This window comes from Hippopotamus amphibius, chromosome 16, assembly GCF_030028045.1.
Source record: "Hippopotamus amphibius kiboko isolate mHipAmp2 chromosome 16, mHipAmp2.hap2, whole genome shotgun sequence".
NCBI lineage: Eukaryota > Metazoa > Chordata > Mammalia > Artiodactyla > Hippopotamidae > Hippopotamus > Hippopotamus amphibius.
The window spans coordinates 47,242,161-47,270,100 of record NC_080201.1 but is presented as its reverse complement, the minus strand read 5'-3'; the positions used below and the strand labels follow the sequence as shown (position 1 = coordinate 47,270,100).

At 53.4% G+C, this 27,940-nt stretch overlaps 6 protein-coding genes across 28 annotated transcripts; 3 read left to right on the top strand and 3 right to left on the bottom strand.

Annotated features, from left to right (window-relative positions):
* Positions 1–211: 211 nt before the first annotated feature.
* PROSER3 (proline and serine rich 3) lies at positions 212–12,598 on the bottom strand. Of its 14 annotated transcripts, none has more exons than XM_057712332.1 (13): positions 12,182–12,598; positions 10,859–11,121; positions 10,473–10,655; positions 10,054–10,256; positions 8,965–9,092; positions 8,751–8,857; positions 8,007–8,089; positions 7,764–7,906; positions 5,097–5,156; positions 2,703–2,878; positions 1,570–2,587; positions 1,389–1,470; positions 212–1,231 (listed from the first exon to the last, which is right to left on the bottom strand). In XM_057712332.1, exons 3-13 carry the CDS (start codon positions 10,476–10,478, stop codon positions 1,090–1,092), a joined length of 2,148 nt encoding a protein of 715 aa, XP_057568315.1. In that variant the 5' UTR covers positions 10,479–10,655; positions 10,859–11,121; positions 12,182–12,598; the 3' UTR covers positions 212–1,089. The 14 variants fall into 14 exon arrangements, with proteins under 14 accessions (XP_057568315.1, XP_057568314.1, XP_057568316.1 ...); XM_057712331.1 differs by lacking the exon at positions 12,182–12,598 and adding an exon at positions 11,422–11,571; XM_057712333.1 differs by lacking the exon at positions 12,182–12,598 and adding an exon at positions 11,422–11,569 and having other exon boundaries at positions 1,570–2,563.
* A 5-nt stretch (positions 12,599–12,603) lies between these two features.
* HSPB6 (heat shock protein family B (small) member 6) lies at positions 12,604–15,214 on the top strand. Of its 2 annotated transcripts, none has more exons than XM_057712576.1 (3): positions 12,604–12,916; positions 13,868–14,023; positions 14,102–15,214. In XM_057712576.1, exons 1-3 carry the CDS (start codon positions 12,617–12,619, stop codon positions 14,273–14,275), a joined length of 630 nt encoding a protein of 209 aa, XP_057568559.1. In that variant the 5' UTR covers positions 12,604–12,616; the 3' UTR covers positions 14,276–15,214. The 2 variants fall into 2 exon arrangements, with proteins under 2 accessions (XP_057568559.1, XP_057568560.1); XM_057712577.1 differs by having other exon boundaries at positions 12,621–12,916; positions 13,868–13,990.
* A 55-nt stretch (positions 15,215–15,269) lies between these two features.
* LIN37 (lin-37 DREAM MuvB core complex component) lies at positions 15,270–19,861 on the bottom strand. Of its 5 annotated transcripts, none has more exons than XM_057712559.1 (9): positions 19,617–19,861; positions 17,505–17,580; positions 17,271–17,321; positions 16,765–16,794; positions 16,598–16,683; positions 16,346–16,512; positions 15,645–15,785; positions 15,485–15,558; positions 15,270–15,397 (listed from the first exon to the last, which is right to left on the bottom strand). In XM_057712559.1, the coding sequence occupies exons 1-9, from the start codon at positions 19,648–19,650 to the stop codon at positions 15,316–15,318; spliced, it is 741 nt and encodes a 246-aa protein (XP_057568542.1). In that variant the 5' UTR covers positions 19,651–19,861; the 3' UTR covers positions 15,270–15,315. The 5 variants fall into 5 exon arrangements, with proteins under 5 accessions (XP_057568542.1, XP_057568546.1, XP_057568544.1 ...); XM_057712563.1 differs by having other exon boundaries at positions 15,645–15,727; positions 19,617–19,825; XM_057712561.1 differs by having other exon boundaries at positions 15,662–15,727; positions 19,617–19,825.
* Positions 19,862–21,301: 1,440 nt separating this feature from the next.
* On the bottom strand, positions 21,302–22,708 carry PSENEN (presenilin enhancer, gamma-secretase subunit). 2 transcript variants are annotated; one of them, XM_057712596.1, is made up of 4 exons: positions 22,555–22,708; positions 22,267–22,422; positions 21,765–21,869; positions 21,302–21,578 (listed from the first exon to the last, which is right to left on the bottom strand). In XM_057712596.1, the coding sequence occupies exons 2-4, from the start codon at positions 22,325–22,327 to the stop codon at positions 21,439–21,441; spliced, it is 306 nt and encodes a 101-aa protein (XP_057568579.1). In that variant the 5' UTR covers positions 22,328–22,422; positions 22,555–22,708; the 3' UTR covers positions 21,302–21,438. The 2 variants fall into 2 exon arrangements, with proteins under 2 accessions (XP_057568579.1, XP_057568580.1); XM_057712597.1 differs by having other exon boundaries at positions 22,267–22,384; positions 22,555–22,650.
* A 15-nt stretch (positions 22,709–22,723) lies between these two features.
* U2AF1L4 (U2 small nuclear RNA auxiliary factor 1 like 4) lies at positions 22,724–25,033 on the top strand. Of its 2 annotated transcripts, none has more exons than XM_057712567.1 (8): positions 22,724–22,893; positions 23,038–23,125; positions 23,525–23,591; positions 23,674–23,723; positions 23,798–23,896; positions 24,073–24,206; positions 24,321–24,416; positions 24,774–25,033. In XM_057712567.1, exons 1-8 carry the CDS (start codon positions 22,790–22,792, stop codon positions 24,856–24,858), a joined length of 723 nt encoding a protein of 240 aa, XP_057568550.1. In that variant the 5' UTR covers positions 22,724–22,789; the 3' UTR covers positions 24,859–25,033. The 2 variants fall into 2 exon arrangements, with proteins under 2 accessions (XP_057568550.1, XP_057568551.1); XM_057712568.1 differs by having other exon boundaries at positions 22,843–22,893; positions 23,674–23,693.
* A 143-nt stretch (positions 25,034–25,176) lies between these two features.
* On the top strand, positions 25,177–27,796 carry IGFLR1 (IGF like family receptor 1). 3 transcript variants are annotated; one of them, XM_057712506.1, is made up of 5 exons: positions 25,177–25,339; positions 25,775–25,997; positions 26,468–26,652; positions 26,958–27,348; positions 27,433–27,796. In XM_057712506.1, the coding sequence occupies exons 1-5, from the start codon at positions 25,181–25,183 to the stop codon at positions 27,756–27,758; spliced, it is 1,284 nt and encodes a 427-aa protein (XP_057568489.1). In that variant the 5' UTR covers positions 25,177–25,180; the 3' UTR covers positions 27,759–27,796. The 3 variants fall into 3 exon arrangements, with proteins under 3 accessions (XP_057568489.1, XP_057568488.1, XP_057568490.1); XM_057712505.1 differs by having other exon boundaries at positions 26,955–27,348; XM_057712507.1 differs by having other exon boundaries at positions 25,177–25,997; positions 26,955–27,348.
* Positions 27,797–27,940: the final 144 nt, after the last annotated feature.

The following is a 27,940-nucleotide window of genomic DNA, read 5'->3' as shown; positions in this document are numbered from 1 at the left end:
TTGTTTTTAACCATTTGTGCTCAGTTTTACCTTGAGTAAATTTTGAGCCTATTTTATTAAAAATTTTAATACATCTTTATTGGAGTATAACTGCTTTACAATGTGTTAGTTTCTGCTGTACAACAAAGAGAATCAGCTCTACGTATACATATATCCCCATATCCCTTCCCTCTTGATTCTCCCTCCCACCCTCCCTATCCCACCCCTTCTGGAGAGATTTTAAAGGTAGCGACGACAGAACTTGCTGTTCAACTGACTGTGGGTGTGAGGGAACGAGAGGAGTCAATGACAGCTATGAGGCTTCTGACCTGAGCAGGTAGAAGGATGGAGTTGAGAGCCAGGGAGGAGCAGGTTTAGGGGGAAGATTAAGACCTGTGGAGTTTGAGACATCTCTTAGACCTTTCTGTGCGGATGATGAGCAAGTAGCAAGGTACAGGAATCTGAGGTTCTAGGCTGAAGATAGAAATCTGGGGACTATCAGAAAAGAGATGGGTTTAGAGCCATGAAGCCAGATGACAGCACCTGGGATTGACTGTAGATAGAAAAGTCAAGGCCAGGGCCCTGGGACACACCAAAGTGACAGGCGTGGGGCACAATGAGGAGGCACAACCAGAGAGGTGAGGAGAGGGCCGGGGCTCTGGAAGCCAGGAAAGGAAATGCTTCAAGGAGCAGGTGGAGATCAGCACACCAAATGCTGCTGCTGGGTCAGGCAGGATGTGGCCCGAGGCCTGACCATTGTCCAACACTCTGATGACTCTACAAGCTTCATACTGAGAAGTCAGTTCCTTTGGTCTCATTTGAGACAGGAGGATCTACTCCTGCATTGAGAGTCAGATAAGGTGAGTTCCAGTCTTGCCCAGAACCCCTCTCCTGACCTCAAGGAGGACAAAACCAGAAGAGAATTTGCATCAGTGGTCAGAAACTAGGGTGAGGTGGGGCAGGGCAGAGCTAGGGTGTGTGTGGCGGAAGAGGGGCACAGGGAGCTATTTCTCTAAATTAGCATGACCCTTGGCCTTTCCAAAACAACTTCTTTCTCAGAGACGAGTAACCTGAAAAAAAATTTATTAGGAAAAATAGAATCTGTACAATTCAAAGTCGTCTGGCCTCAAGAGAGTCTCCTTCCCTCCTCAGCCACATCGTTGGGGACCCAGGAGGCGACCTGGCTGGAGGAGACCAAGACCCTCGGTCATCAGTGTGGCCCAGCTGGAGGGATATTAGGGCATCCACTTTCCTGGAAAAAGGACAGGGGAGTAGAGGCTGAGATATTTGCTCAGGATTGGGGTCTGGGGCTGTGTATCTTCTGGGAAAGGGGCTCAAGAGAGGTGGCCACCAAACGGCGGTCTCAGAGGATTCAGAGGCCGGGTGTCTTAAATCCTGGCAATGGTCACCTTTTCTGCCGCTGCAGCTCCGCCCTTTGAACCCTTAGCACCTGCAGTATAGGGTCGTCCTGGAACTCGCTGCCGTCGGAGTCTGGGGGGAAAAGAGCGAGATTCACGAGGCCAGATTCGTAGCGTACTGGATTGCCATCCAGATCTGGGCAGCCACGCGCACCGATGCGCATCTGCTCACCTTCCGCAGCCTGCAGAAGTCTGGCAGCCTGGGAGAGCAGGTCCTCTGAGGGGGCGTGGCCATCAGCGGATGAAGGCGTGGCCACAACCTCAAGAGACCCCTCCTTGAACAGACGGGGCGGGGCCTTAACACAAGTGGCCGCCTCCTCAGCTGGAGGGGGCCGGACCTCGGGCTGCTTACACCTGACTTCAGCCCAGGGAGTGTCTTTGTCTTTCCTAGGCACCGATCCCGCTAGGGGGAGCATGGCCTTGACATTCCGAGACTCAGCCTCAGACCGACCTGGGGGGGTCTCTGCCTGTGGACACGGTGATTCAGATAGACGGGCCGTGACATCTGAACGAGGGGACAGAGTCTTGGTTTGAGGTTGTGTGGCCTTGACTTTCTGAGGTTCAGCCTCAGGTGGTGATGGGCCCTCAAGGCGAGGGGGCGTTTCCTCCAGGCTGTCTGGAAACAGCCGGGCCGTCACTACTTGGCCTACCACGCCTCTGAGCGGCGGGCCAGGGCCCTCGTCCGCTGCCCTGACTCGCCCTGCAGACTCCCGGCATTGGGCTCTGTTTCTCCGAGGCTTGCAGCTCTGCCTCTCGAGGTCAGCTGGGCTGTTTGGTGCAGGGGTGGGCGGGCCCTGGGGGACGGCAGGGGGCGTGGGAGTGGAGGCAGCCGGCGCAGGGGTTGAGGCTGGAGGCGCAGGAATGGAGGCAGGGGGCACAGGAGTTGAGGCTGGAGGTGCAGGACTGGAGGCTGGGGGCGCTGGGGTGGAGGCCGGAAGTGTGGGAGGGGTGGCCCCAAGAGATACCCAGGGACCAGGCTGCGGGGCCCAGAAGAATCCATGGGGACTGGGGCCCCAAAAGATATGTGGAGAGAACCCTGGGGCAATAGGAGGCCTCTCCAAGCGGAAGGCTTCCAGGGTACCAGGTGGAGCCACACTGCCCCAAAGTGGGATGCAGTTAGGCTGGATTCCCAGGGAACCAACGGTCTCCGCAGGGGCAGGAGAGGTCTGTAGACAGATGGGAACAGAGGCCTGAGAGGGAGAGAAAGGGTAGAGGGTCCTCAGTCCCTCTCAGCCTCCCCCTTCCTCCAACTTCCCTTAGGATCCCCACTCCAGCCCCCTCAGTCTCCTCCCTCCCTCATCTCACCTTAGTGGTGAGGGCAGGGGTCTGAGGCAGTACCCAGGTTCCATCACCCTGGCTTCCTCGAGCCTGCTCAAGCTTCCGTCGCTGACGCCACTGGTATAGAATGTCATCCTCTGGCCGCAGGGGTGCCCGGGAGGAGACTGGGGCTGGAGTAGGGATGGGGGCAGGTGCTGGGGTTGCTGTGGAGTAAGCAGAGGGAAGAGGGGTAAGGCCGGGCCTGGGGTGATGAGCAAGAACAGCCTAGCACACACTCTTTGACTGTACCAGAAGGTTATTCAGACAGGCTCTCCAGATAATGTCCTAACTCCCCAGCAGATTGGGAAGTGGGGAAAGGGGCAGAATCAGAGAAGAGAGCCCTCAGAGGCTTCTCAACCTGTCATTCAATTCCTCATTCATCAACAAATATTTATTGAGCTCTTACTATGTGCCAGGCACTGTTCTAGACATGGTGGTTATAGCAGATCCTGACCAAGGCACATCCTCCAGAATCTGCCCACTTCTCTCCACTTTACTGCCCTCACCTGCCAACCCCACAGCAACTTCCTCCTTAGTTTTCCTTCTCTCCTATCCTCCCAAACTGCCCCCCCCCCCCCCCCCCCAGCCAGAGGAAGCCTGTGAACACCTGAGTCAGATCAGGGCCCTCCTGGGTTAGAATCTTCCCTAGGCTGCACCTCACTCCTGGTAAAAAGCGAAAGTCTTTGCATTTACGATTCCCTCTGCCTACAAGGCTCTTTGCTCATGTATCCACAGGGTTCACTCCAAGTCGTTCAGGTATCTGCTCGAGCATCACCTTTTTAGTGAGGCTGTCCGTGGCTACCCTATTCAAAACTGCACAGAGAAGGGGCAGGGTGTGGGGGCATCATCCGGGACCTCTCCTCCCCTCCCTTCTATATCCTGTGATTCTACTTCCAAACCTGGCCCCTTCTTCCCTCTACTCTGCTCCTCAGGCTCTGGCCCAAGCCAAACTACCAGAGTCTGTCTCCCAGTAGGTGTGGATAGCAGCCACAGGGAGTCTGTCAACACCCAATAACGATGTCATCCCCTCCTTGCTCAGAACCCTCCTGTGGCTCCCCAGTAGATCATGACCAAATGCTTCACATGCCTACACAGCCCCATGTAATCTGACACCTGCCAATCTCTTCCACCTTATCCCACACTGCTCTTATCTCTAGCTCTCGCCTTTTCTAGTTCATTGTCTGTATCATGTTCCCTCCCACCTCAGGTCCTTTGTACAGGCTAGAGAGCTGCTGCTCCCAACTTCATCATTCAGGTCTCCACTTAGATAGCACCTCTTCCAGGAAGGCCATCTCTGACACCCCAGCATCACAATTCTCTCCTGCATGGCCCTCATTTCTGCTTATATTTCACATTTGTTTGTGGAGTTATGTAGCTATTCTCTGCCCCACACTCACTATCCTGTGAGGACCATGAAGGTGGGACCATGTATGTTTGGTTCACTAAGGAATCCCCATTTCTGCTCACAGGCTTCATACACAACAGATATTCAATGTTTGTTACATTAAAGAAGAATACATTTAATCTGCAAAACAACTCATGAAGTAAGTAGTAGTTTTATCCCCATTTTACAGATGAGAAAACTGAGGATCAAGGAGAAGTGAGGGACTTCCCTGGTGGCGCAGCAGTTAAGAATCTGCCTGCCAATGCAGGGAACACAGGTTCAATCCCTGGGCCAGGAAGATCTCACATGCCATGGAGCAACTAAACCCTGTGCACCATAACTACTGAGTCTTCGCTCTACAGCCTGTGAGCCACAACTACTAAAGCCCAAGTGCCTAGAGCCCGTGCTCTGCAGCAAGAGAAGCCACCACACTGAGAAGCCTGCGCACTGCAACAAAGAGCAGCCCCCACTCACTGCAACGAGAGAAAGCTCATGCACAGCAACAAAGACCCATTGCAGCCAATAATTAAGTAATTAATTAATTAAAATAAATAATTGAAAAAAAAAGAAGTGAGTTAAAAAAAGAAGCTTAGAAGGAACAAAGAATCAGAAAGGGGCGTACTTGGGCAGGATCACACAGCATGGAAAAACACCACTCTGTTTTCTGTTCTTGCCTGTCTCCACTCATGGGAGTCCCATGAGTCATACAGAGCATCTGTCCTGTGCACCACTGCATCCCAGGACCTGGGCACAGAGTAATAATAACAACAAAGGGACTTCCCTGGTAGCACAGTGGTTAAGAATCTGTGTTCCCAATGCAGGGGGCCTCGATTTGATCCCTGGTTGGGGAACTAGATCCCACATGCATGCCGCAGCTGAGAGTTCACATGTCGCAACTAAGGAGCCCGCCTGCTGCAACTAAGATCTGGTGCAACCAAATAAATAAAGAAATAAATATAGGGCTTCCTAGGTGGCGCAGTGGTTAAGAATCCGCCTACCAATGCAGAGGTCATGGGTTCGATCCCAGCTCCAGGAAGATCCCACATGCCGTGGAGCAACTAAGCCCGTGTGCCAAAAAAAAAGAAATAAATATATAAAAAAGGAACAATTTCTCATTAAAAAAAAAATAGTAACAACAATAATGACAGTAATAGTAACCCAGGTCCTTAATCAAATTTCTGAAATCTTGGTGGCAGAAATTTGAGAGTTCAACAGTTTGCATGTTTAAGCAAAGTTGCATGGTATGTATAGTGTTGACAGGGGTCTGGATCAGTACACCAGGTTCAAACACATTGGTATTTAGTTTAATGATATGAAATTGCCATTATTCAACCATTTCTCACTTACAAAGACAAAAATTTCATATGGTTCAATGTTATACACCCATAGAAAGAAGTATGAATATTTACTCCTCGACTTCAGACTATACTGCAAAGCTACTGTAATCAAAACAGTATGGTACTGGCACAAAAACAGACAACATACATCGATGGAATAGAACAGAGAGCCCAGAAATAAATCCACACAGTTATGGTCAATTAATCTACAACAAAGGAGGCAAGAATATACAATGGGGAAAAGACAGTTTCTTCAATAAGTGGTGGTGGGAAAACTGGATAGCTACATGTAAAAGAATGAGATTAGCATATTTTCTCCTGGGGCTTCCCTGGTGGTCCAGTGGGTAAGACTCTGCGCTCCCAATGCGAGAGGCCCGGGTTTGATCCCTGGTCAGGGAACTAAATCCCAGATGCATGCGACAACTAAGAGTCTGCATGCCGCAACTAAGAAGCTGGCATGTCTCAACTACAAGCCCACATGCTGCAACTAAGAGATCTTCCATGCCTCAGTGAAGATCCTGTGTGCTGCAACTAAGACCTGGTGCAGCCAGAAAGAAAGAAAGAAGGAAAGAAAGAAAAGGACATTTTCTTCCACTATATACAAAAATAAACTCAAAATGGATTAAAGACCTAAATGTAACACCTGAAGCCATAAAACTCCTAGAAGAAAACATAGGCATAGAACACTCTGACATAAATCATAGCAATATTTTTGTAGATCTGTCTCCTAAAGTGAAGGAAACAAAAGCAAAAATAAATAAATGGGACCTTACTGAACTTAAAAGGTTTTGTACAGCAAAGGAAACCATCAACAAAACAAAAAGATAACTTACTGAATGGGAGAAAATATTTGCAAACAATATGACTGATAAGGGATTAATAGCCAAAATATATTAACAGCTCATACAACTCAACATCAAAAAAAACCCACCAAGCAACCCTATTAAAAGATGGGCAGGACTTCCTAGGTGGCGCAGTGGTAAAGAATCCGCCTGCCAATGCAGGGGATACGGGTTCAAGCCCTGCCATGGGAAGATTCCACATGCCATGGAACAACTAAGCCCATGTGCCACAACTATAAAAAAAAAAAAAAAAGATGGGCAGAAGACCTGAATAGACCTTTTTCCAAAGACGACATACAGATGGCCAACAAGCACATTAAAAGATGCTAAAAAAAAAGTTGCTAAAGATGTGGAGAAAAAGGAACCCTTGTACACTGTTTATGTGAATGGAAACTGGTGCAGTCACTGTGGAAAACAGTAAGAAGATTCCTCAAAAAACTAAAAATAGAACTACCATATGATCTACCAATTCCACTCCTCGGTATATATCTGAAGAAAATGAAAACAGTAATAGGAAAAGATACATGCACCCCAATGTTCATAGCAGCATTATTTACAATAGTCAACATATGGAAGCAACCTAAATGTCCATTAACAGATGAAGGAATAAAGAAGATGTGGTGTATATACACAATGGAATACTACTCATCCATTAAAATAAATGCAATTCTGCCATTTGCAACAACATGGATGGACCTGGAAAGTATTATGCATAGTGAAATAAGTCAGGCAGACAAAGATGAATACCATATGTTATCACTTATACGTAGAATTGAAAGAATAAAACAAATGAAGGATTATAACAAAACAGAAACTGACTCACAGATATAGGGAACAAACTAGTGGTTACCAGCAGGGAGAGGGAAGTGGGGAGGGGGGCAGGATAGGGATAGGGGATAAGAGGTACAAACTACCATGTATAAAATAAATAAGCTACAAAAATATATTGTGGAGTGCAGGGAATGTAGCCAGTATTTTATAATAACTTTAAATGAAGTATAATCTATTAAATTTTTGAATTACTATGTTGTACACCTGAACTAACATAATATTGTAAATCAACCATACCTCAATTTAAAAAAGTATGAATAAAAAAAAAAAAGTATGACTATTCACCCTAAATGAGATAGACCTAAAAATATCCTGCATATAGTTCAGGTCAAATTTTGCTGGCAAATCAACTGTGGTGCCAAACTTGCAAAAAAAGCCTTCTGATTTTGGGGCCTCATGTTCAGAGCTGCAGACAGGATGCAGAGAGAGAACCTGCATACTCATGACAGCTAATGTTAACAAAGCCGTGCTAAGGGCTCCATGTAGTCACAACTCATTTAATCCTCACAACACCCACTGCAAAGGAGCACAATTATTATCCTTGTTTTACAGTTGAGGAAACAAGGTCCACAGAAGCCCAAGGTCACAAAGCTAGTAAGTTGAAAGGCTAAGATTTGTACCCAGACTGCCCTCATCCTTGTCTCCCAGAACTTACCTTGTGCCTTGGGGTCAGAGTCCTTGCTGGAGTCAGGAGTGAAGGTCATGGAGAAGGGAGAGAGGCCATCAGAGCTGACAGGGAATGAGGAGCTGCCGGCATCGCTGGGGCTGAGGGAGGAGGAGGAGGAGATGGAGGCCTTGCTGTAGGGAGAAGGCAGAAGTGAGGCAATGGAGGTCTCAGAGACAGTGGCCTGGGCCTGGAGAGGTAGGAGTGGGGAGGACGAAGGGGCGGGGGAGGCACCTGCGTTTGAGCAGCCTGGCAGCTCTGCTTTGCAAGCTCAGTGTCTCCAAGTCCAGCAGGGATGAGTTCCATGTGTTGAGGCTCTGTGAGGTGAGAGGGGTCAGAGGCCAGCCTCCATCCCAAAGGCTATGCAGTAAGGGGCTCTAGACAGAGGGCCTAGATGCAGGTCTATATTGCACCTGGTACCCTCACACGTTAGCTTAGAATCTGCTCCTCTCCCTTAGGGAAGAGAGACCAGGTTTTCCTCTGAGGATGCATATCCCTCAGTGCAATCATTGTTATAGAAGAAGAGTTGACCCTACCTTCCTGATCAGGCCTGGCTAGTCACAGTGTTCCGTCGTCTGGTTCACAGTGATTGACTCAAAGATGAGCGAATGAGAATAAACCCTGGGGCTTTGGATGGAGCTATTGGAAAAACCTTCTGTTTCCAGTGGAGTAATCAAGTACATTAGAATTAGAGTTAATGGGGCCATTTTAGCTATTTTGAGGGGAAAGCCTACCTGAGATTGAGCCAAACAAACAGGAACAGAGAGCCATGAGAGTCGAGTTCCTCTCAATATGGTTCAAACACCTAGATTCAGCTATGCCTGAAAGCAGATACTTTTGGATTTCTTGATTTCATTAGCCAATAAAGCCTCTCTTTTTTGTTTACATTTCCTTGAATTGGGGGTTGACTCTAATTCTATCCCAGGGCTGGTGCTATCATTTCAGGCACATAGGGGGAGGAGTAGATGGGGATGTCACCTGCTTTATTTCCTGAAGTGGGGCCACAGCCTTAGCCTGTGATGCACTGGCTGCCTTGGCATGAGTCAGGACTGCTGTGCTGTGTCTTCCTTCTGGTTCACTGGCTCCTGTTGAGAAGCCCCAATTGATTTAGAGGGGGCCAGGAGGAGTGACTGCTGGGGGTATCGCTCAGGAGAGGTTATAGGCCAGGAGTAGATGAGACTGAAGTAGGTACCTGCTGCAAGTTGAATGCTTGGGTCTGGAGATTCAGGCTGCAGCCACCAAAAGTCAGCTGGGGTTGGGCCTGCAGACTGGCGTTCCTCTCGGCTTGTGGGCTGAGCCTGTCGGAACCGGTTTATGTACCTGCGAGCATCAGAGAATTGGGAGGTAGGTGGGCTGAGGAAAGCCAAATATTTAACAATAATAATAATCACACTAGCCAATGTTTACCTAGCACCATAGCAGCACCTGGCAGTTGTCCTTCAACATCTGCTCTCTTCCCTTATACAGTAATGCAATGGTTTTTTTTTGACCATGCTGAGTGGCATGTGGGATCTTAGTTCCCCAACCACGGATCGAACCCATGCCCCCTGCATTGGGAGTGTGGAGTCTTAACCATTGGATCACGAGGGAAGTCCCCCAGTAATGCAATATTATATAAGATGACATAATCCTGGGCACATAGCCACTCTTCTATAAATACATTTACCAGGTGCCCTTGTAGCTTTATGGCCATGTAACTGTGTTCTTGACCAATAGGTATGAGGAGATGTGATTCTGGAAAGTGGTGGCTGGGAGCCAATTATGGGCCACAAAGGAAAGGGTAACAGCCTAGGGAAGGGAGAATGACAAGAAAGAAGGAAACTGTGTCTCTGACATCTCAATTAGGGGCTGCCATATCAGCCCTGGTTGCTTTTGCCTGGATTGTTAGGTGAGGGAGAAATAAGTACTCTCTTGTTTAAGCCACAATTAATTTGGCACTCTTTGTTGTAGCAGCTGAACTTGGATTCTACAAATCCAAGTGCCCATTATGTGACAGGCATTGTTATAGATGCTGTACAGACAGTAACTCATTGAAAACTTAAAACAGTCCTAGAGCATATGTGCTATTAGTACCCCCAATTTACAGATGAAGAAACTGAGGCCAGGATCATATAGAGAGTTAGTAACAAAGCTTGGATTTGAACCTAGCTCTAGAGCACTTGCTAACATGCATGAAGTGTAGTTCTAAAAGTGTCGCTCTAGCTGTGATGATTATTATAGGATGTCTGCCCCCTCCCACTGATCCAAACCCTTCTTTTCCCCCAGGGCTACTGATACTTACTTGGCCACCACAGAGTCCCTGCTGTCTGTCATAGTGGGTGGTGGGGAGGCTCCCATCTGTCCCTCAGTGGTGCTGGGTGGGGAAGGTGTCCCTGAGCTGAATGGCCAGGACTCCTCAAACAGCTCAGGGGAGTTGGGATCTGTGGTCAGAGCCCTGGGAGCTTCTGGGAGCCTGGATCTCTGGGATCTGGATGGCCTCAGGGTCTAAGATAGGGGAGGTGAAGAGAAGAAAAAGTGAGACTAAGGGGTCATCCCTGTAGGGGAACGAAGACACATATGAAGTCCAGAGGGGAGGAAACACATCCCACAATAGCAACCACTGAGAGTGATTGGGGCTGTGATGAGGAATTTAGGTGCTAGAGGACAGGATAAGGGCATGGCTATGGGGAAGAGAGAAGGGACTGTCTTTTAATCTCTTACCCCCATCTCTCATCACATCTTCCTTCCCTCTAGCCGTCACTCCCATGCTACTGGGCTGGAACACAGCACTCTCTGGGGGGTGTCCTCACCTTGGGGTAGCCAGGTCTGGCTTCGGGATGGCCAGTAGTGGCTTCGACCTCGGGGGGTCCCCAAAAGTAGTCTTGGGTGGAGAAAACTGGCAAGCTGCAAGGGGGGGGGGTGGCAGGCAGAGCATGGTCACTGCAGCCCTGCTGGGGGCGGCGGGAGGGTGAGGTGGGGTGAATAGGAGAATGGTAAGAGGACAGAACCACACTACGATTCCCATGGATTCTTGGAAGAGATGGGTTATAATTCCCATGAAGCACCACTGCACATCCAAGATAATGCTTTGGAGGCACGATTCTCACCAGCTCTTGGAGCAGTCTCAAAAGAGAAGAATCCAGGAACTGTTGGATGGTGATTCTTAACCGTGGATCCAATCCAGGAGGAGTCTTTTAAAAATACAGATGCGTGATCCTCACCCAGACCAAAAGAATCATAATATCTGGAAGGGGGTTGGGCATCTACATACATCTTTTTGGCAGTGTCCCAGGTGACTTTGAAGTGGAGCTCAGGTTAAGAGCCAAGGCTAAACCCTGTCACTGTACATTTCCCATAAGTCCTCGGGACACTAAGAAGAGAGGGGTAGGCGGATTACAATCCCTATAGTCACTGGGCTCCGCCTAAGCAAGAAAGTTAAAAAATAACACCCATAGGAGTCTTGGGGCAAATTCAAAATTAAGAATCTTAATTCCCAAGATGACTTTGGACATCCTTAGAGGAAAAAAAGCCCTTAGAGAGCGGAACATAAGACGCGATGGAACCCCCGGGATGGTGAAGTCCGAGGCAGGAGCCGCTTAAGGCTGTGGAGCATCTTGGGAGTTGTAGTTCCAGTACGGTTGAGAACTAGAGACGCCAGACCCTAGCAAACCTGATCCTAGGCTGTGTTGCTCTCACCCTTGGTCCTTCCCAGGCCTCCTGTGATCCCTGGAAGAGGGATCGGCCTCACCTGCGGTCTATCCCGCAGCCTCCTCGCCGATTCCGCCTGCTCTGCTCTGTCACCGGACTCACCCAGAGCGCATCTTTGTAGCTTAGCAATGCCCTATCAGCCCCGCCCCTCTCTGGGACTGCAGGCGCGGGAAGAGAGCGGCCTCCAAGGCGACCAATGATAGAGAGGAAAATAAAAGTAATTGGACAGTGGTCAAAGGGAGGTGTCTCACAATTGGCTGTAACGTGAATGAGAGAGCATGTTTGATTGGAGAACCGTAGTGAGCTGCAGTAATTGGCAAGCCCGTGAACCAATGGAAAGGAAGTGAATCTGGGCTCGCGTTTAGGAGGGGTTCCAATGTACTCTCGCTTTCCTGCAGTCGTGTATTCTAACCACTCCCCCCCTTGCTGCGTAAGTCTCATCCAGATTCCAGTGTAACTACGGTTTTTTCCTGTTGCGGGGCAGTCAGAGAGTCTATCCCCTCTTTAACCGCCGTCCCTCCATCAGTCCAGCAGCTTACCAGTCCCTCCCGGTCATCTAACTACTTCTGACTTGCTCCAGGAGCAGCTGGTTGCGCCAAGTGCCAGGCCTGGGCTCCTGGCCGAGGTGGCAGGATCAGAATGAGCTATTTCGGGCCCCGGCGCGCGGCCCCCGGGGGGCCAGCCTGTACTGTTCTTGCCCGCGCCCCCTGGCCGCTCCTTACCTGGCAGACCCCGCTGCCCTGCGCACCCGAGGCTGAGTCAGACGCACAGAATTAGGCCCGGCTTGCTGTGGGGCTGGGCCCAGGGCCCTGCTGAGATGGGAATAGGGTCTGTTCTGTGTCCTCCTGACAGCCTGGCCCAGCTACTGCAGGAATCTGCTCCTAAAACGCCATCTGCGTCATGCTCAGAGCGCCCCCGGGGTGGGGGTGGATTAAAGGGACTGGGAATTCTTTGGTGGGTTTCTCAGGCCGTGGGTCCCAAACGCCACGCCTGCACCCCATTCTGGCAGGGCCCCGCCTCCTTAGCTTTAGTTTTCCTTTCGGAAAGTTCGGGAATGATACCTCCCTGGCATCCAGCAGGCGCTTAATAAATGGCCAAGTCATTGTTGGGCTGTCTAAATAAGGCTCTATTAATGGCCGGTTCTGGCCGCAGTCCCAATGTCCCCGGGCGGCCCGCCGAGGGGCGGACACAGGGCGTACTATAAAGCAGCGGCGGCGCCCGCTGGGGCACTGCGGAGCCTCGGGCGGCGGCGGAGCAGGATGGAGATCCCGGTGCCTGTGCAGCCGTCTTGGCTGCGCCGCGCCTCGGCCCCGTTGCCCGGGCTTTCGGCTCCCGGGCGCCTCTTCGACCAGCGCTTCGGCGAGGGGCTGCTGGAGGCCGAGCTGGCTGCGCTCTGCCCCGCCGCGCTGGCCCCCTACTACCTGCGCGCACCCAGCGTGGCGCTGCCTACCGCCCAGGTGCCAGGCCTGGGGGAGGGGCGGTAACCGACTACTTCCAAGGCTGGGGTCCCCGGTCACCCTCAGAGGGGTGAAGGAATGTCCCTTGGCCGGCATCCAGTCCAGCCACTCAGAGGGGCTTCCGGAGTTCCCCAGTAGGGATTCTGGGAGGTCAGATTACTGAAAGGGGTGGGAGGTCTCCGTCGGTCTGAGGAGGGTCTCAGCTCCGAGAGGAGTATGAGGGCTGGGTCACTAACAGGGTAGGGGCGGCCACTCTGAGGGGAGTCTTGGTAATTCTGAAGGAGGCTGGGGACCCAGTGAGTCTGGGGAAAAGGGGGAGCCCAGTCATTCTGAAGGGCGTGGGGCTCCCAAGTGCCTCCCGAAGGGAGGGGATGCTTTGTTATTCTTGAAGCAGACAGTCTGGAGACTGTGTGTGATGACTGTATATCTCCCGGAGAGGTAGAGGGGAGGGAGGGTCCTGCGACTTGAGAAAGGGGGTTCTGGCACTCAGAAGTGGGGGAGGAGTACTAGAACTGCTGAAGGCTCAAGCAATCCCGTGACTCGAGTGGGAGGGTAGAAAGAGGACTCTGGAGACTGGGGGAGGAGGCATCTTGGCGATTTCTGGCGGGGGTGGAGCAGTAAGGGCCCCAGGGGCTCTGAGGGGAAGGGGGCTGACGAGTCAGTGTCCAGAAGGACACGCTGACTTAAGGGTTGCTGACACTGCGGGAGAGGACAGGGGGCCTCATCACTCTGGATGAGAGGGGTATCCTAGTGTCTACAAAGGGAGGGATGATCCCAGTTATTCTGGGTGAAGAGGTCCTCTGTGGCTACGGCTACGAGTAGGAAAGGGAACGTCCCAGTTCCGGGGGCCAGGATCAGCTGCAGCACCGGAACCAACAGGGAACCGAGGGGAGGGGCCGTGCTGGGTCCTGGGAGCCTTGCCCGGCCCGATGACCATAGGGATGTGCGCAGGTATCGACCGAACCCGGGCATTTCTCAGTGCTGCTGGATGTGAAGCACTTCTCGCCGGAGGAAATCGCCGTCAAGGTGGTTGGCGACCACGTGGAGGTGCATGCGCGCCACGAGGAGCGCCCGGTGAGCCCGCTGGCGAGGGCGGGGCCAGAACAAGTAGGCGGGATCCGCAGGCTGGAGGGGCGGGGTATCCACAAGAAACAGGCAGAGCCGCTCAAGCCTCTCTCCCTGCAGGATGAGCACGGATACATCGCGCGCGAGTTCCACCGTCGCTACCGCTTGCCGCCTGGCGTGGACCCTGCGGCCGTGACGTCCGCGCTGTCCCCTGAGGGCGTCCTTTCCATCCAGGCCGCACCTGCGCCGGCCCAGGCCCCACTGCCGTCGCCGCCAGGGGCTGCGGCCAAGTAGGGGTCAGGGCACGCCTGAACCCTGGGAGCCGCCTCAGGCCCCTCCTTTTAAAGCCGACCTGACTCCGCCCAGCCAGATGTCCCGACAGCGCGCCAAGACTACCCGCCCACCCAATCTCGGGTCTGCCTTGAACCTTCCAATCTAGACTCAGCCCTGATAACCTAGACCTTTCCACTGACACCTCCGCTCTCACAGTCCTCTCCTGTTTTCAAACCTCCGGACACCTCTCTAGCTATAAGACTGTACAAGAACAATCCCTCAGCCTTCGGTCTCCCATTCCCGCTGACCCCGTTTGGCATACAACCCCACTCCACAAACTCCCTATTACCTTCTGACTTCTCTAGGAAAACATCTCCACACCCCGTTTCAATCCCCCCCACCAAGATTATGGTGCAGACAGTCCTGTTGCCACCCTAGCCCACTCAAACATAACCCCCTCTTCCCCTCAAAAGTCCCAGAATCTGCACAGACCTCCCACCCTGGACCATCCTGGCCTGGTCCCCAAGATTCTGGATCCTTCCCCTCATTCCAACTAGATAGTCCACTTCTCCTCACCCTCTCCCCTCAATCCATCTTCTAACCTGAAACCTCAGCCAGCCACCCCCAGACTCTTAAACCCCTTTTCTGACCCCCACCCTTGTACACCTATTCTAGACCAACCAAGACCCTCAACCTCAAACTGTAAAGACACACACCCTATCTCCCCAGACTCTGCACAGACATCCTAGGCCCCAATCCCCAGGTCTAACCAGAACCTCCCCACCCGTCACTCTGTCTTGACCCCCAAGTCTCCAACCACAAATCCACCATCCACACCCCTCCCCTTATTCTCCAAGACCCAACCAAGCAGCCACTTTCTTTGATTCCCCACAATCTTCCTCCTCAAATTCCCTGATGCCCCATCCCCTGACTCCCCCAATAAATGTGCTAGAGCTGTGCCAACTGTTTTATGTCTGATCCAGGAAGGATGGGCTGGAGAAAGCAGAGGCCAGTGTGGAGGAGAGGAATGTTTATTGGGGTGGGGGTGGGACAGGGGAACATCACTGTCGCTCATACATCTCCCGTAGGATCTTCATGCTTTCTGAGTAACGAAGCTGGTTCCGATGGGATGCCTCCTTCCACCTGTGGTGGGAGTGGAGGGAAGGCAGAGGGAGAACTCAGCAGCTGGAGCAGAGGCCATGGGGAACAAGCAGGCTGGGGGATGCTCACCTCTGGCGGATGCGTTTCCAGCGCTGCATGTTTCGGTAGATGAGTGTGGAGGGTGAGGGCTCAGGCTCAGAGGGCTGTGGACAGAGAGGCCAGGCTGGGTGGCCGTGCCCAAGCCCCACAACACCTGCCCCATTGCCCCAGGCCAGCCTTGCATACCCACCTCATCATCGGGGGTACCTTGGGTCTCAGGCTGCAGTGGGGATGGAATTCGGGATCTGCAGGTGTCTCCAGGTGGCCCGGGAGCTGTGGGTGGAGGTAGCTTATACACGTCACGACTCTTACTGTTGGTGACCTCTGAACCCTGGGGATACAAGGACCCCACACCAGGCCCAAGAGAGTCAGAGAAGAGGGTCAGGGGCACACATTTCACACCTCCTGCCTTTTCCAGTAACAAAAGACATAAGGGTCTCACCAGGGACCTGTACTCAGGAGTCACATCTGTCCGTTCCAAGGATCCCTGTTTTCTCCTGTCCAACCCAGGGACCCTCAACCACTCCTGCCCAGCACAGAGACCTCCATCTATGGAGACCTCCACTCACAGTCCAAGGGTTTCCCATCTGCTCACCTAGGCCAGGTGGCTATACCTGTTGGCACTAAGGACTCCTGCCCAGTCACCCAGCTCTTGGGACCACTGATCTTGGAGGTCACATCTATTTGACCAGGGGAACCCTGTCCCCTCTCCATCCCAGACCAGATAGCTATGTCTGTCTGCTCTAGGGCACTCCAACCATTCCCCCGGCCTAAGGGTTCCTATCTGTGTGCCTCATGGGATCCAGGAGTCACTCGAGGGACACAGAGACCTGTGCCTGTCTATCCACTACCCTCCCTGGCTGCTCGGCAGGGGCCCACCACCCATCCCACCTCCTCATCCTCAGGCAGTGGGGGCAGCGGTGAGCTGGGTGAGCGTTCACGCTCGCGCACTGTGGGGCTGTTGCGCATCCAGGCTCGGCAGATCGGATACAGCGGTGTGTTCTCACTGAACTGAGCCAAGTCCACGCTCCGGTCAAACAGCTTGATCACGTACGTGTCTAGGGTGGTGAGAGTGGGAGGGGTATGAATTTCCTCACGCAGCCCCCCACCACTGCCTGCCCTCTAGGGCCATCGCCTACTCACTGGATCGCTGTGGCCCTCCCTCTGTCAGCCCCTCATCCATCTCCCTCCTCTTCTTCCTCCGCTGGTGGGGGAATCGGGCGGATGGCCTGTATGGGGAGGGAGAACATCAGGACCGGGGCAGGGACTGGTGACCTCTCATCAGCCAGCTGGGGCCCCTGCCACCTTACCGTTTGCCAGAGGCCGTGATGGAGCAGTCCCTGTGGGGAGAGACAGGGCGTCAGCAGGCTTACCCTTGAACGAATACCTGCTCAAAGCCCCCCAAAGGGCACCCTGGGGGTACTGTGATCAAGCTCATATAGACCCCACTTGGGACTTCCCTGGTGGTCCTGTGGTTAAGACTCCATGCTCCCAATGGAGGGGGCACGGGTTAGATCCCTGGTTAGAGAACTAGGATCCCGCATGCTGCAGGGCACGGTCAAAAATAAAACAAAAATAGCACTTTATATAGACCCCACCAACCCCTTAGGCCTTGGGTCCTCCCCCCCTCCCCCTCCCGGGGGCTTGAGGTGGCATCATTAGGGCACCTAAGCTGCTGCTGCCCAAGGGCCTTTGTACGTGGAGAGTGGTTAGGACTGTGGTGGAGAAAGCCTGGGGCAGGGTGGTCAGGGCTTGGATAACGAAAGAAGTTATCCACCACAAACCCTCAGACACAGATCCCATCAATAAAACTTACTTGTTGTGGGTATCTGAGGGGGTCTTCCCAGCTTCCTCATCCAGACGCTCCCTGGTAGCAGAAGAGAACTGGAGGCTCAGGGTTCCAAGGGTCCATGGTGGGAAGGCACCCAGTGGCCTCATCCATTGGGCCCCTTCCTCCCTAAGCCAGCCTCGGAGGTCCCACCCAGGGCCAGAGGGTCCAACTTGCCAGGACCCCAACTCCCTAAGACCTCATGCGGGGCCAGGTCCCAACCTGTCCATGTGACTCTTCTCCAGCAGACACTGCAGAACAGCATCCAGTTGGTTGCGGGCCTTGGCCATCTCCAACTCTGAGGAAGAGGGTACCGAGCAGGAGTCACTTCCCAGGCCCAAGGCAGGTGAGCAGCCACCAGGCCAGAGAAGGGCATGCATATCCAATCCTTCGGCTGGGCCCAGGCACGCTGGGAGGGTACAGCGGGCAGAGACTACTGAAGTATAAGCAAGAGCTCCGGCTTCCACGGCTGACCCACGTGCTCAAGTGTGACCTAACTTGTGGGCCCAACTTCCTGCCTGCCGCAGCCCCTGCCTGGCTCTGTCAGCCTGTGTGTTTGCCTCTCTTAATCATGGAACTTAAGGAGGCGATGATGTTATGAATATTCTCCTCTCACTCTTGTGGAGTGTTTGCTTTTCTCTTCCAACCAGCAGGAGCTCTGACCCAGTGCTCAGAGCCTAGAAGGACACTTGGGGACATGCTTTGCCAGCCCTGAGACTTCCTGAAGAAACCAGGAGATGTTACTCAGAGGAGAGATGGGGTGGGGATGGGGGGCCGGGGGCAGCTGAGATTCTAGCAAAGAGCCTTGGGTAGAAGCCAAGGTATCGCTCATGCCCACATCTCTTTCTCTAGTCCCTGTTTCTCTCCTGAACCTCAGATCTTGGGATCCCACAGATTCCTGGACACTTCCCCCTGGACATCCCCCAGGCTCCTTCCACCTACTGGGTCCCACACTGGCCCCAGTGTCTCTCTAAATTTATCCCTTTTCCTGGACCCCCATCTCAGGAGTATCCCCGCCATCCCCCAGTCCCTCCCTGGGCCTCAACACGGTCATTTCTCTCCCTCCTCCACCCACTCTATGGTCTGTCCGATTGGCCCTCCTGAGTGTCTCCCCTCCCTCCCACCTCCCTAGTCTGCCCACCCAGGTCCTTTTCCCTTCCTCCCCCTGGGCTCCAAGCCTTGGTCTCCCCATCTGATCCACTCTCCATAAGGTGGCCAGGGGAATCTTCGTAAAACTAAACCTGACCCTGATCCTTCCCTGCTTAGAACTCTGCAGTGCCCCCCAGGGGGCAGAGTCTGAGCGCGTCAGCCTGGTGTTCACAGGCCTCCATGACCCTGCCTACTCCTTCCTCACCACCATCATTTTGTGGTTCAGACTCCCTTCACTTTTCCACCCACGATTTTCTGGGCACTTTTTGGCATTTTGTGGGGCCGTCTTGTAAAACTCCCTCCTTGGTTCAAAACACTCCCTTGGCTCCCCATCTCCCTCAGAGCAAAAGGCAAAGTCATAACCTGGGCCCACAAGATCTGCCCTCCTCCTCATACCTCTTTGCCCTCTATCTCCTCACACTCTCTACCTCACTCGCTTTGCTCCAGCCATAATGGCCTCCCTGCTGGCCCTTGAACACTCCAGACTCTCACCTCTCTGCTGTTTCAAAGCTATTTCCTTTGTCAGATCCACTGCACCCTCACTTATCCTCATCGCTCTCTCCCTCACCTTCCCTCACTCCTGATATCCTTACCTTCTTCTGTTTTGTTTTATTAACTTATAACATTTAACATCTCATGTCATTTTACTATTATTTTTTTCGTCTGGATTCCACGCCTCTCCCACCACCCTTAACATGCCAGTCCTGGGTTCCCATCAAGCTTGGGCCCAACCCAAAATGACTTCCTCTCTCTCAGCTTCAGTTTCCCCATCTACCCCATTTCCCACTTCCTAGGATTACTGGGGTACAGTGACTGCGAGAATTAAAAGCTTTCCTGTACTTCAGGCGCTCAGCACAATGCTTGACTCATGACCACTGTGAGAGATGGCAAAACAGAGGCAGAGCCAAGAAAAGAGTCCTTCTTAGAGTCACACGGCTCGGGATCCCCATGTCTTATCGCACCACACTGCCTGAGCCACCACCATTCAATCTCAAAGCTATCCTGAACACAGACTGGGAGGGTATCAGCGCGGCAGGAACCGCTCGATGCCTGACAGCGATAGTCAGGTGGGCTCCGGGGAGAAGCCGCGTAGTCCGCCTCATGGCGATAATTCTGTCTATAGGGACTCCCACACCCTGATCAGTCCGGTGCTCCCCTACAGGCCCCCGACCTCGGGGTCCTCACCTGATTTCTCCACTTTCACCTTCACCGGGAACATGGTTGGGGTCTGGGGTCTGGCTAGCTGGGACAGAGGAGCCCAAAAGAGCCTAGGGTCAGAAGTCAAGGCCGGAGGCAGACGGGGAGAGGTCAAAGGTAAGCTTCGTGTGTAGCCAGTCCTCCGCCCTGGGCAGTGTCCGGCCGCGACGGGCGCGGATGCCGCCACCGCCTCCAGGTCCCCTTATGTGGGCGTGCCCCTTCGGCAGTCCCTTGTTCCCATTAGTCAATGCAACCGTCAATCTTTTACCCTGGCCAATTGACAGCTGCCGCTGTCGGCTCCCAGCTCTAAGTCCCACCTTTCTGGGGCCCGGTTTCCGGAAACAAACCAACAACATCCCAGGGCGCTTCCTGGGAGGTGTAGTTCTAGCTCCCAAGACTCAGCCGAAGTAACGGCGCCTGCGCCGCGCGAGGCACAGTGGGAGACCAAGGATCAGAGCATCGCGAGGCTGCTTGGAACTTACAGTATTAGAAACTTTGGGTAACACCAGTTTAGCTATTGAACGGGAGTTATTTAACCGTGGGAGGGAAACCAAGCCTGGGGTTAGGCTGGGTTCCCGCTTACTAGGCACTCACTCGGTGCCAGCAACCTGTTAATCTCTTCTCAGGTGCAGCCTCATTCACTTAGCAAACATTAAGTACCTGTGCCAGGTACTCTTCTAGGTACTGGGAACACCGCAGTGAACAAAACGGACAAAAATCCTTGCCCTGATGAGCTTGTAGTTTAGGGGATGGAAGATAAACTATAAACAAGTAGAACATTTTAAATGAAATGTAATAGGAGAAAGGATAAGCCTTGAAAGAGACATGGGGAGTACTAAGGTGGGGATTGAAATTTTATTTTATTTTTTTTGTTATTTTTTAAAATATTTATTTATTGGCTACATTGGGTCTTCGTGGCTGCACATGGGCTTTCTCTAGTTGTGGTGAGTGGGGTCTACTCTTGGTTGCAGTGTGCGGGCTTCTCATTGTGGCAGCTTCTCTTGTTGCAGAACATGGGCTTTAGGTGTGCGGGCTACAGTAGTTGTGGTATGTGGGCTCAATTGTTGTGGCTCTAGAGCGCAGGCTCAGGAGTTATGGCACATGGGCTTAGTTGCTCCGTGGCATGTGGGATCTTTCTGGACCAGAGATCAGACCCGTGTCCCCTGTATTGGCAGGTGGATTCTTAACCACCGCACCACGAGGGAAGTCCTTGAAATTTTAAATAAGATGGTAGAAGAAGAAGGAAACCTTCTCTAATAAAGCTCTTGAATACATTTCTATCGCTGCAGACAACCTCCTTCAGAAAATGGGAAACTTCCATTTACCACATGTGCCTTGGCACAGATAAAAATTATAGGGGGTAGCATTGTGATCCACACTTCGGATGAGAACAGTGACGGCGAGTGGGGAAGTAATGTTTTCAAATTCACATACTACCAGTACAGGATAACAGTCCCTAGTAATGGAAGTATTATTCCTTTCTTGTTTCCAAATCTGTAAAATAGGGTTCCCAAGCAAGAAAGTTCCTGCTTTTGACAGTTATGAGTAGTATACAGTGAACTAATGCATGTCATGTATAAAGCACTAAGCCTAGCACAAAGTAAGCAATCAATAAATGTTTCTGAAATTAATAATCTTTTTATGCTTCAACCTCCAAAAGATTCCAGGAAGTCATTGTTGAGAATTAGGGTCCTTTATTGGGGGCGTGTCAGCAGAGAACATAGGAGATAGGAACAAGACTTAGGGGCTTGAGAGTGGGCTTGGAGTAGAGGAGCCCATCCTAGTCCTCAGGCCTGTGCAGAAGAAGCTGTCAGGGGGTACCCAGAGGTATGGTGAAGGAAAGGTAGTCCCCAAGGGCGCCCCAACGTGGCCGGTAGATCTGGAAGATAGTGATCCAGGTGGTGAGTACAATCACCCAGAAGAGGAAGCCCACAGCTGAGCGCCAGACATCTGTAAGAGAGAACAGGAGGGAGAAGGTTGGCCTCCACCTGCTCTCTGGTCTCTCCAGGACCGGCCCTCTCTTCTCTTCCACAGAGTCCCAGAATTCTGGAACCTCCATCGTTCCCTCCCACCAAGGCTACCCGAGTCCCCCTCCCCATACCTGATGGCCTCCCTTCATTTGTGCCCTGTACTCACAGCCTTTGATTTGGCTCTGCTCTGTGTATGCCGGGACAAGGAAGGCCTCTCGGAAGAACCAGAAGATATTGACCAACCAGAGAAAAGGCAGGAAAGCAAACCCACCTAAAGAGTAAAAAACAAACTGAGATTTAAGGCAATGAGGATCCTCTCATCAACCACCTAGATGACCAATTTGGAAGCTCCTCTCCTGTACCCAAATTCAAATGCACATCTCTGCTATCAGGGACTCAAGAATCTTGACTCCTCCCTGGGATCCAGGAATCTGACCCTTTTTGGCAGGACCAGGAACCCAGGCCCCCAACTCCCCTCTTCTCTTGGGACCCAGAAATTGAGGCCCCAGTCTCTTCCTTTCTCAGGACCCAGGTTCCTCTCTTGGGACCCAGGAGTCGGCATCCCCAGCCACTTCATCCTCTAGACCCAAGAACCAGGCCCCCAGACCCTCTTCTCTCAGGCGCTATAGTCCCGTCCCCTCTCTTCTCCGGGGACCCTAGGCCCTTACCCAGGTAGTACTTCCGGCACAGGTTCAACTTCTCCTCGTTGGACACCCGCTCCAAGTTCATAGTTGCGCTAGGGCCGGGTCTTCCGTGGGTCTGCGGGGCAAGACCCAAGCTCCGACCCTAAGTGACAGATGGAAGGATCACAAACAACCACGCCCCTATACGACAAAAGGGAGAGAAATCGAAGGGTGGGTTTTCTGAAAGAAGGGCACCCCTGCCCCCACCAACAAGCTAACTGGGTTGAGACGCTCTTTATGTTTATTGGGGTGCGGAAACGACCTCCTACTCACCAGCGGAGTCTTACTTCCTCCGGTTTGGACCCCTTTGTCACTTTCAACTACGGACTTTTGCGCGAGATGCCGCAAGCATCTCTGGAGTTTGTAGTCTTTTTTGGTGCGGCAAAGCTGCACGCATGCGCTCTCAGGGAACTGCCGCGGTGAGTCCGTGGGGAGTGTGCTTAGCCTCCAGCACGCAAGCGCACTAGGGAGGTCCTGAGTGTCCGGAGGCAACGAACTACACTTCCCAATGCTCTTAAGCAACGGAAGTGACGTAAACAGCAGACAGAGTTGGAGGGTTCGGGTAAAAATGGCTGAATATTTAGCTTCTATATTCGGGACTGAGAAGGACAAGTGAGAATGGGCGCAGGGAGTGGCCCCTCGGGGGGCCGGGGACGAGGCACTTGGTTCCCTGGTGGCTGGGCGGCGTGGGGCGGTGTTTCTGGGCTGTCCGGCTCCCCGGCCCTCGGTTCACCTCTGTCTTTGCACCTCTTCCAGGGTTAACTGCTCTTTTTACTTTAAGATCGGGGCCTGCCGGCACGGGGACCGGTGCTCCCGGCTTCACAACAAACCGACTTTTAGCCAGGTGAGACCCGGCACGGAGCCTGTGGGGTTAACGCCTCCCGGCCTGTCTCCTTCTGTTGTCCATCATCACGAGGTCCCACCTTTTCCGGATTTCTAGGGCCAACCCTACCGCCCGGCTTTTTTCTTGTTGGAGCGCTGCCAGGTTCCTTCCCCAACCTGCAGGCCCTTCTCCCAGGAACTTGGCCCCGCCCCCGTACGTACAGACCACACCCCTGGGCTGTCCCTCACTGCTAGGTACCCCCCTTTTCTGGTTTTCTGAGGGGCAAGCGTTGCTTGTACACTCACGATGCTTTTGCTTTTTCTCTAGTGCCAGGTTCCGCCCACAGCCTTCACACCCCACCCCTTTGCATGTAGCCCCGCCCTCTGAGCTCAGGCCCGGCCCCTTTTAAATTCTGTTCAGACCATAGTGCTGCTCAACCTGTACCGGAATCCGCAGAACACCGCTCAAACCGCAGACGGATCGCACTGTGAGTGAGGGACCTGTCTTGGGGGCAAGGCGGACAGCCCCCAGCAGGCCAGCCACTGATTCCACCCTGCCCCCTCCTCCAGGTCACGTGAGCGACGTGGAGGTGCAAGAACACTATGATAACTTCTTCGAGGTGAGGGTTGGCAGGGGTGGGTTGAGTTTCCTGTGGGCCAGGAGCTCAGCTGAGTTTCTCCTGATCTTCCACAGGAAGTGTTCACGGAACTGCAGGAAAAGTACGGGGAGATTGAAGAGATGAATGTGTGCGACAACCTGGGGGATCACCTCGTGGGCAATGTTTATGTCAAGGTGCCTGCTGTCCCCCCATTAGAACCTAGAGGTGGAGGCATTTCAATGCCTAGCGACCACCACTGAAGCCTCCCAGCTTGAGGTCCATCACTAAATCCAGTCCAGCCCCTCAGCTGCTAGCTAATCCCCTGAAGATTTCTGAGTTTGATTGCTGACCGTGACTGACTTTCCCTCAGTTTCGGCGCGAGGAGGATGCAGAACGGGCAGTGGCTGAACTCAATAACCGCTGGTTCAACGGGCAGGCTGTGCATGCTGAGCTGTCTCCAGTCACTGACTTCCGGGAGTCGTGCTGTCGGCAGTATGAGATGGGGTATGGTGGCACAGGGGTGGGATGGGCACCTGGAGTCCCAGACTTCTGTGTGTGTGTTGAGGGGGCTGTCAGTGACAATGGCCCTATCCATCCATCCATCCATCCTTTACCCAGGGAATGTACCCGCGGTGGTTTCTGCAATTTCATGCACCTGCGACCCATCTCCCGCAACCTCCGGCGGCAGCTCTATGGGCGGGGACCCAGGCGCAGGTACCTCAGGACCAGCCTGCCAAGACTTCTCATATCCCAAGGCCCCTATACCCTGAGATGAATCTGATTCTATGCCCCAATAAGTGTCTCACATCTTTTGTACCCTAAGACTAGCCCTCAGCCCCATCTGAAGACCAGCACCTAAGTCCCAACCCCCAAACCAGCCTGAACCCCAAACCCAAGTCCATCTTGGGTCTCCAATCTTGAGATCAGCCCCTATGCACCTATCCTGAGGCCACTCCTAGGAACTCTGTATACTTCATCAACTGCCATGCCTTATCCCAGAGCAGAGAGGCAGACCTGGGGGATCTGCACACCTTTCCCTATGGCTCTAACCCTCCTGTCTCCTGTCCCCAGGTCACCCCCAAGGTCCCATACTGGCCACCGTCCCAGAGAAAGAAATCGACGACGGTCCCCAGATCACCGGCATGGCCGTTTCTGAGACCCTGACCCCCTTGTCCTCCACCCCTGGCAGGCACAGATGTTCCTGGCCAGGACCCCTCCTCAAAGCTCCCTTAATTCCCCAGTGCCATCTTCTCCAGGCTCCGGGTCTCCATGTTGTAATGCCTTCAACACAGGGACCTTCTACTGCCCCTCCCCTAATAAAGTTCTGTATTGAGGGTTTAGAGCTTTGTTGTCAGCTTGAGCCTGGCTGTGGGCTGGTTTCCTTCCACCCCCACATCTGCTGATGAAAAGGGGAAGCAGGGCTGGGCTCTGGCCACAACCTCAGCCAAGGAACTTCCAACAACAGGTGGCAAAGCAGCATGCCCAGGGTCCTAGAAACCCCCAAGTGGAACTGGTTGGGTGGGGCTGCCTTTGTGCTGGAAACTTCATATCCGTCTGAGGATTCTCAAGGGGGAGATGCTTGGTTGTGGCAGGTTGGAAGATTCCCAGTCTGGAGGAGATTGGGGTTAGGAGCTAAGGTAAGATTGCTGGGAGTTGGACGGGAGTCTCCAGTGGGTAAGGGCTGCGTCCTACCTGCTCACTCCTCTAAGATGGGAGTAGGAAGTACCTAATACTTAAGCTTACTCTATGCTGGGTGCTAGGTGTCCTAAATGCTTTACTTCCAGAAATGGTTTTACTTCCCCACAATAACCCTATGAGACAGGAACTAATGTTATCCCATTTTATAGATGGGGAAAGAGAGAGCAGGAAGATGGCAGAGGTGGGATATAAATCTACACAGTCCAGCTCCAGAGTCCTCACTCTAGCCATCTTGAGGCCTTGTGGCCTCTCTGATAACTGACCAGGAGCTGGACTGAGGGCTGGGGGGTAGATTCCTGGTTTCTGAAGGGGGACTGCAGATCCTATGCCCCCACATCCACTGCTTCCTTCTTCTGCCCCGGTTTCCTGGCAAGTGCGGCAGTGGTGCTGTGGCAGGAAGTCCTGTGGTCATGGCCCCCCAGACTGCAGGCTCCGCCCGGATGGGGCCCCTACGCCTCCTCCTGACTGCCTTGCTGCTCCTGGCCCAGGCGGCTCCGAGGGAGGCCTCTCAGCACTGCAGCCGCCTCGAGTACTGGAACCCTGACAACCTGTGCTGCGGCAGCTGTCTGCAGCGCTTCGGGCCGCCACCCTGTTCGGGTAAGGAGCGGGGACTGGGCGTTTGCATCTGTTCAGGCGGAGTTAGGGGTGATAGGGAGTGGGGAAGGGGCGAGGTCTGTGGGGTATGACCCGTGGGGCTTGCTTCGGGGTAGGAATGTTGTGCTCTACGTAGAGAAGGTGGGGATGGGGTGGCTGTGCCTGCCTGTAAAGATAGTGTGGGTTGAGAGGGTCATGGTGAAGGGGTGTGGCCCGTTAAGCGGGAACCGGATGGTGAGGAAGAGGTGGGCGGGGAAATGAAAGGGGCGGGGCCTGTGTAGAGAAGGTTGGGAGACTGGCAGGACTAGTGGGGGGGGAGGGGCGGGGATAGAGAGGTGGGCATGTCCGCTGATAGGTTGGGTGAGCACAGTGCAAGGGGCGGGGACTGCGGGGATAGGACAAAGGGGAAAGGACGTCGCTACAGCAGAGGAGGCAGGCTTGGTGGTTTCAGGTGAGATGCTGTCTCCCACCAGACTACGAGTTTTCCGAAAACTGCGGGCTTGATGATGCTGGCAATCACGTAACGCACCCCTTCAAAGAGTGTCCTTCAGGGCAGTGCAACCCCAACAGCTCGGAGTTATGTAGCCCTTGTGGCGGCGGAGCAACGGTCCCCACTTCCTTGGGGAGCCGCGGTGGAACCCGGCAGCGCTGCAGAGAGGTGCTGATTGGGTTCCGGAGGGGCAAAGTGCAGCTTGCCGGACGGGGACGGGGACGGGGACTGGAGGCGTGGCTTGGGATCAGGTGGGCGGGGTCTGTATGAAGGGAAGGGGTGTAACCCAACTGAAGAGGATAGGGATGGGGCATAGTAGTTATCAGGGGTTAAAGGAGTTGGGGTGGTGGGTGGGAGAGCTGGATCAGGCAGGGATGTGGCCCCATTGAGGGATTTAAGGATGGAAAGTTTGTGCTGGGGAAGCAGGAGTAGGACATGCATCCCACCTTATTCCAATCCCCTATTTCCAGAAGCCGGTGCCTAGCAAGGAGCCCTGCCCCCTGCCACCTGGAAAACTGAGCGTCCTTAGCTCCCAGAAACCCAGCACACCGCCGATTCTCAGTCTCCCATGGACATCTGAGCACAAAGTGCCTCAGCAGGCCTGGCCGAGTTTGAATTTTACCCTGTCCCTGGTGCTGGTTCTGCTCGTGACCTCAGCAATAATCCTCCTGCTCGCCCTGCAAAGGCACCGCTGTCACCACCACCAGGGGAAAGCGGTCCAACACCCCTATCCTGGCTTGGTTTGCAACGACCTCAACGCCCACACCCTCTTCTCCTTGCACTCATCCTCCCCAGGCTCCCTGGAGGCCTCAGAGGCAGGGGACTCATGCAAGGAGGTCTCTCTGCCTCTACTCCTAGGAAGAGGTTAGTTGAGGATACACCAAGGAGGGGGGAGGTAGGCTGGCAGCTTGTGCTTCCTCCTCCCTCATGCCTCCCTTTTTCTCCCAGAGCTGTTGAGTCTGGAATCACAGCCCCTTTCTCGCCTCCTGGATGAGCTGGAGGTGCTGGAGGAGCTGATTGTGCTGCTGGATCCTGAGCCTGGGCCAGGTGGGGGGATAGCCCGTGGCAGCACTCGACACCTGGCTGCAAGATATGGACTGCCTGCTGCCTGGTCCACGTTTGCCTACTCACTGCGGCCCAGTCGCTCACCTCTGCGAGCGCTGATCGAGATGGTGGTGGCAAAGGAGCCCTCTGCTTCTCTGGGCCAGCTTGGCACACACCTGGCCCAGATAGGACGGGCAGATGCACTGCGGGTGCTGTCCAAACTTGGCTGATCTGGGGCTTGCCTGGCATATACTCAATAAAGTTTCCATTGAAATAAGTGCCTGCTGTCTCTGGGCCTCATTACGGGTCCTCTTAAAAATAGTCTTAATTGGGCCAAAACCCGACAGACATCCTCTCATTCCCCTCCCCACCGAGGGAATGGGCCAATCCCACCACACACAAGACCAGATGT

Bases quoted from the DNA above. Each gene is read 5' to 3' on its own strand.
- PROSER3 (XM_057712332.1), bottom strand. The intron at 8,858-8,964 runs GTACCTACTTCA...GCTTCTCAACAG, and splicing joins AAGCATTCAACTTGCAGCAG to GAGCCAGTGAACCAGAAGGA. The intron at 1,471-1,569 runs GTGAGCAGATGC...TTTTCCCCCCAG, and splicing joins ACTTCTGCAGGCTGCGGAAG to ACTCCGACGGCAGCGAGTTC.
- HSPB6 (XM_057712576.1), top strand. From the start codon at position 12,617: ATGTCCCCGGGCGGCCCGCCGAGGGGCGGACACAGGGCGTACTATAAA. The intron at 12,917-13,867 runs GTGCCAGGCCTG...GGATGTGCGCAG, and splicing joins TGGCGCTGCCTACCGCCCAG to GTATCGACCGAACCCGGGCA. The intron at 14,024-14,101 runs GTAGGCGGGATC...CTCTCCCTGCAG, and splicing joins CGAGGGCGGGGCCAGAACAA to GATGAGCACGGATACATCGC.
- LIN37 (XM_057712559.1), bottom strand. From the start codon at position 19,650: ATGTTCCCGGTGAAGGTGAAAGTGGAGAAATCAG. The intron at 17,322-17,504 runs GTTGGGACCTGG...TTCTGCTACCAG, and splicing joins GAGAAGAGTCACATGGACAG to GGAGCGTCTGGATGAGGAAG. The intron at 15,398-15,484 runs GTGAGCATCCCC...CTCCCACCACAG, and splicing joins TGGAAACGCATCCGCCAGAG to GTGGAAGGAGGCATCCCATC.
- PSENEN (XM_057712596.1), bottom strand. From the start codon at position 22,327: ATGAACTTGGAGCGGGTGTCCAACGAGGAGAAGTTGAACCTGTGCCGG. The intron at 21,870-22,266 runs GTAAGGGCCTAG...TTTACTCTTTAG, and splicing joins GTGCCGGAAGTACTACCTGG to GTGGGTTTGCTTTCCTGCCT. The intron at 21,579-21,764 runs GTGAGTACAGGG...TCTCTCTTACAG, and splicing joins GCAGAGCCAAATCAAAGGCT to ATGTCTGGCGCTCAGCTGTG.
- U2AF1L4 (XM_057712567.1), top strand. From the start codon at position 22,790: ATGCTCTTAAGCAACGGAAGTGACGTAAACAGCAGACAGAGTTGGAGG. The intron at 23,592-23,673 runs GTGAGTGAGGGA...CCCCTCCTCCAG, and splicing joins AACCGCAGACGGATCGCACT to GTCACGTGAGCGACGTGGAG. The intron at 23,724-23,797 runs GTGAGGGTTGGC...GATCTTCCACAG, and splicing joins ACTATGATAACTTCTTCGAG to GAAGTGTTCACGGAACTGCA.
- IGFLR1 (XM_057712505.1), top strand. From the start codon at position 25,181: ATGCCCAGGGTCCTAGAAACCCCCAAGTGGAACTGGTTGGGTGGGGCT. The intron at 25,340-25,774 runs GTAAGATTGCTG...TTTCCTGGCAAG, and splicing joins GATTGGGGTTAGGAGCTAAG to TGCGGCAGTGGTGCTGTGGC. The intron at 25,998-26,467 runs GTAAGGAGCGGG...GTCTCCCACCAG, and splicing joins CGGGCCGCCACCCTGTTCGG to ACTACGAGTTTTCCGAAAAC.